The sequence below is a fragment of the Belonocnema kinseyi genome, chromosome 10, assembly GCF_010883055.1.
Source record: "Belonocnema kinseyi isolate 2016_QV_RU_SX_M_011 chromosome 10, B_treatae_v1, whole genome shotgun sequence".
NCBI classification, from domain to species: domain Eukaryota; kingdom Metazoa; phylum Arthropoda; class Insecta; order Hymenoptera; family Cynipidae; genus Belonocnema; species Belonocnema kinseyi.
Window position 1 is genome coordinate 71,878,081 of NC_046666.1, and position 5,966 is coordinate 71,884,046.

Genomic DNA, 5,966 nt, shown 5'->3' on the forward strand with positions numbered 1-5,966 from the left:
TTTGTCTAGTTTTTAAGTAGTTATTGCAAAAATAGTGTACATTTCAATGTCTTCTTAAATTTTCAATAACTTCCGAAATAGTCAACGTTTTCAATGTTCTTGGGCTCATTTTGAAGCTTTTTTTCACCGTATCACAACAGCTTACGGGTATGAATCATAAAAGATTTATTTTCGAATTGCAAGAACTTGAAGTTGTATTAAAAAAGTTGGATAAATTTGAAAATATTTTATCTGTAGGCAAATCAGAATAAAAGTTAAATAAATATATATTTTTAGGAAATTACATAGAAAATTCATGATTATATATTTCATATATTTTACAAAAATATTTTTGTTACAAAAAATAATATTTTAATTGTTCCAACTTTTTTGTTACAAATTCAAGTTCTTGAAATTCGAAAAAATATTTTTTACGATTAATACTCGTAAGCTGTTGTGATAACGTGAAAAAAACTTCAAAATGACCCCAAGAACATTGAAAAACGTTGATTATTTCGGAAGTTATTAGAAATTTAAGAAAACATTGAAATTTACAATATTTTTGCAATATCTACTTAAAAACTAGACAAATTGGATTCACCCTGGGCTTATTTTAAACAGAATTTCGAAAGCAATCAACCTTTTGCAGAGGGCTTTTTTTTAGCTCCGGAATAGTTAAAGCGATAAATACAAAAAAAACACGATTTTTCTAGGTGAACCCAAACTTTTTACAGGTAGTGTATATGATTTAAATTTTTTAAAGAAAAAAATGGTAAGTTCCATCTTTATAAAAAATTGAAAATGTTTATAAAAAATTACATTTCCTGTCATTGTGAAAAGTTGTCAAGTAGTTTACAACGGGGAAAAACAAAATATCACGCGAAGAAAAATTGTAATCGATTTAAATTATTTAAATAAAAAGTATTTTATTGATATTTCTGTTAAAAAGTCGTGTATTTTATATTTATATAACGTCGCATAATAATAAATAATTAGAAAAAGAGAAATTAAAATTGAGTACTTTTACTTTTCTGAACTGCAGCTTATGAGGCTGGCTTTTTCAACGAGTTTCAACTTATCGGATTAGCGCAGTGGTTAGCACTCCCGACTGCTAGGCGTTATATTTAGGTATAGATATGTAGGTTCAATACCCCGTAGCGTTAGAAATTTTATTTGTAATATAATGTTTAAAAATGTAATATAATGTTTAAAAATGTAATATATGTATTTACTCTGAACAGGACTATGGATATTTAAAGTCAAAATACTTGCAATCATTTAATATTTATTTTTTAAATCCTCTTTTTGTCTCTCAACGACTGCGTGAAAATAGTAAATGTTTGTTGAGTGCTGAGCGCGTGGAATTTCATATATTAATATGCTCCAATTCTGCAATAAAAACGAATCAAATCCGGGCCAAAGTCGGGCTCCCCGGCCAGCTCCCGGCCATGATCCATGGCCATACGCTGACCACCGCAGCGTGACGATGCTGGCCGCGTTATGACCAGAAACCCTGGACACAGCCCGCCTTAAAATCGGGCTCCCCAGCCAGCTCCCGGCTTAAAGCTGGGCTCTCCAGCCGTAGAATGGCCAGCCCCCGACTTAAATTTCCACCCGGGTTAAGGGGGGCGACCCGTGTAACGCCTAAAATATAAGAGTATATTTTGGGATTTCTTGGGGGATGAAGAATATAACGAATCTTTCCAAAACTTGTATGGTTTATTAAGGCACTTTTGAACTAAGAAATAAACTTTTTCCAGACATAAATATGCATAACATTTTTAATTATAAGGGCAGATATTGAACATGTTCAAACGGTAGGTGTGAAATTGCCCGCACTCTAGTTTCTCATATATTCGTCTGAAATGAAAAAACAAAAAATTTTCTTGAAGTTTGTATTCATAGCTTCTGTGTGAACCAAAAAAAGTTAAAAAATAATTATATTTTACAATATAGCGCCCGTTTAAAAAATTTGGTTTTAACCCAAAAATTTGCATGTAATTGTTAAAAAAATTATTGTTTAAACAATTTTTTTCAGTTAAGAGAGGTTCACACAGAAGGCAATCATTTCAACTATATGTGTATGCAAGGATAACTCAAACGGTCAAATACTTTTTGATTTATCTTTCGGGCAATTATGAAAAATATGAAACCGAGAAAAACGCGTTTAAAGATTTACATGTTGAAAAAAGGCAGCATCGGCAGAATAGCGCGCGGCACACGGAGTTCCTTTTAAGTGCCAAATAATGAACCTGCTACTCTGACACTTTTACAGATTGCTTTTGGGATTACAAGCTTCCATTTGAGCAAATAAAAAAAATCGATTTTTTGAAGCCGTTACATGGGTTATCCCCCTTAAGGAATGAAAAAATAACCTGGGACACACAAATTGATTTAAAAAACGCAGTTGCGAGTTTTCTGCCTGTATGAACGATTTTCCTTAACTAAAACAAATTAAAATTCCACGAAAATTCGGAGACGGCAGGATGTTGATTCATACGTTCGATAATGCAAGTGGCTTAGCTTGTGCAGCCATGGTGTTCGCGAGACCTGAATCTGAAAGTTTTATTAACGTACAGCTGCTGAGTGTTAAACTTTGGTATTCACAGGAAAAGGCGTTTATTTCCCGTCTTAAATTAATAGCTGCATCTATAACCGCGAGGCTTACGTATTCAGTCATAAAGTCGTTCACTTATCACGTCAAATTGGTAACTCATTCGTCTGATTCTAACACAGTGTTGGCTTGGCTAGAATAGGATGCACAATAGGCAACATTTGTGTATAACGAGTCATAGAAATCAGGTAATTAAGTGACTTGAATTATTGGTAATATGTACCCAGCGAGCTGAATCCTGCCGACCTGCCATCCCGTGGTTGTAGTCCGTCGCATTTAGTTAGTTTCAGCGGTCGCTGGACCCCAGTTAGCTTTGATAGCCCGAAAGCGAAATTCCCTTTCGCGGAACTAAACATCGACGAATACGGAGTAAATAGTGAAGTTGAAAAGAGCGCTCTAATAAATATGATTAACACAAGTAATATGGAATTTAAAGCGAGCCACTTTTTGTCACCACACGTGCAAAGTTATTACGTGTCATAGTCTGGGTACGTAGGTTTTTAAAAAGTCGGGAAATAGAATGAGAGAGGCGTAAGATGACTAAACACGATGATGCGGAAAAAAGGGTTTCTGAGAGAACATACTTATATAAAGAAAACCGGAAAAATATCTATTTATTTTTAAGGGAAATAAAAGTTTGGATAAAAAATACAGGTCACAAAAAATTATCGTTGTTTGAAACATTTAAAATCGAGGACGATGCATATTCCCTGAAAATGAAGATTCCAAACCGAGATGATAATATTATGTCTTTATGTCCCATTGTTTTTGAAAAACACGATATTTTTATGTACTTTTCCAAAAAGTACACGAGAAATGGGGACATTCATGAACACAAATCGTGGTGAACATTTTACGTGAGAAATTTTAGAACAATTTATTACGGCAGCTTATCAGATCCATCGCTACAATTTGAAGTCACAAATTGAGGTCACTCTGCAGGATTTTGCAGGACTAGTCTTAATAAAAGGTGGGGTTATGGAATGATTTTATATCTTTGCATTTTTAGATGTGCGATATACAGAATTACAGATCGGTTTATCGAATGTCTCCGTAGTTTCATTGCAAGCCGCGGATGATCACTATACGATATATTTAAAGCGATAACGGAACAAATTTTTGTGATATAGTAAATGCTTTAGAAGATTTAGACTGGGAAAAGATACGTAAGCAAACATCAGTATTGCAGATCAAATGGCGTTTTAACCCGCCCTCAACATCGTCCTGGGGAGACTGGTGGGAACGGTGAATAGGGGTTCTAAAAAAATTCTAGGGAAAGCAAGTCTTTCTTACGAAAGTCTAACGACTTCCATATGCGACGCTGATGCAATCATAAATTCACGTCCACTGACTTATGTATCTGAAATTTCGAAAGATTTGGTACCACTGACCCTCGCGATGCTTCTTCAGGAAATACGACAAGTTAGACTCCCGGATTTGTATATGCTTTATAACGAAAGATGAAATAAGGAGTTGAAATGTAGACAAAAGATTTTGAATGATCTTCAAACTTGATTTATGGCAGATTATTTCAGTTAATTATTATTAAAAAACGGAAAAAAGTAACAATGAATATGTAAAAGATCTAACCGAGAAAGTACAGGGTATTATTATTACACCATTAAGTCATTTCCCTTTCGGGGTAGGCGTGACTCATTCGGTGGGGATGGGAGTCGTGCGAAGAACTTATAGAATTTTTAGATTGCTCTGGAATCCTCGTGTTATTTATTTAAATAACACGTTCGTTCCGCAACACTGCTTCGACCCAGGCTGCTGTTCAATCTCTGTAGGAATCATCCCAATTCAAAAGCCTCACAAAGTCGTCTCATAGAGAGGTATGGCTAATTAAGTTGACAACTAGAATAATCTGGATTAATTGGATTTGTTAACAATTATATGTCATTACAAAATTGCATGTCTTTATAACTTTTCTTTATTTCCCACTGAAATAAAAAAAAAGGAGGAAAGACAAAAAATCCTGGAAGAGGTGATCACGTGTTTTGCCAAAAATTATGACAGTTTTCCACAAATTAAAATAAATTTTCACAAATTTCGTAACTTTTTATGAATTTCCAAAATTTATAGAAATAAGTTTGTTTTTATAAAAACGGTGTTATCGAATTTGCTTAAAAACTGAAAAAGATGCAGTCTTTTATCTAGAGGAAACATTCAAAGTTAACTTCTTATGAGAGTATATATTTTTTAAGATAAAATTCGAAACTTGTTTAAAGGTCTTCCGGGAACAACGATTTGAATTTTTTTAATCTAAATTACAGTAATTTTTTCCGAGTTCAAAAAATTATTATATACTTACGCATCTGCTCTCTCTGCATTGAACACTCTGCTAAAGTATTGACGAGTGGTTGTCGTGGTGTAGATACATCTATAAAGTATAATTTTGTAATTTATATTTAATAATTAAATTTTTTTTTAATTTGCTATTGGTTCAAATTAAAGATAGCTCAAATATAATCTCGAAGAGGTCCATCCACTCAGCGCCGCCACCAAGGGAAATTATAAAATGGAATACGCCATATTTCTTTTCTTTTTATTTACTAATTTTATGCTAAAAAAAATTTTTTTGCGCTTTAAACTTCGGAGAAAAGGGTGGCGGCGCTAGCAGGACGTCCACTCAGATCCGCCACCTACAAAAACTCACTAAAATGATTATAATGCGATAAACGATAAGTGGAGATTTTTTTTTTTGCTCTATAATGACATATATTACGTTTCCCAAAAAACTACCCCAAGTTTTACAGAACTACCCCCTTTGATCAAAAAAGTTTTGAAAATCGGAAAATTACCATCAACAATGTAAACATGTTTTAGGGCTTCAAATTGATTACATGACACTTGAAAATTTCGCGCTCTTTATAATTTCCCTAAAACTACCCTTCCACGTGAACGTATGCAGCAGAACATTTATATGTATGAAAAAAGCATTAAAAATATTCAAACTTAGAAGAAACTGTTAGTTGATGTTATTTTTCTCTTTATTTGCCCTCAGATAATATATAATACCTTACTCAAAAACTACCCCTAAGTCATACATACCCTCGCCTCGTCATCCAAAACGTTTTAAAAGTTGTAAAACCACCTTGAAAAATGCAAAAATGATTTAGAACTCCAAAATGATTACATGGCATTTCAAAATTTCCATCTCTTCGTAATTTTCCCGAAAAACTACCCTTCCACGTGAATCTATGCAGCGGAACATATATATGTATGAAAAAAGCATTAAAAATATTCTAACTCAGAATGAACTGTTAGTTGATATTTTTTGCTCTCTAATAATATATAATACGTTTCCCAAAAACTACCCTTAAGTCATACATACTCACCCCTCGTGATCAAAAACGTTTTAAAAGTTAAA

The 5,966-nt window shown here is 33.4% G+C and overlaps 1 protein-coding gene across 1 annotated transcript in view; it reads right to left on the minus strand.

The window, feature by feature from the left end:
- LOC117181194 overlaps positions 1–2,659 on the minus strand; it is a 19,004-nt gene extending 16,345 nt beyond the window's left edge. Inside the window, exon 1 of the mRNA XM_033373760.1 lies at positions 2,557–2,659. Within this exon, the coding sequence (XP_033229651.1) occupies positions 2,557–2,659 (103 nt within the window). The remainder of the gene's footprint in view (positions 1–2,556) is intronic.
- Between the last annotated feature and the right edge of the window lie 3,307 nt (positions 2,660–5,966).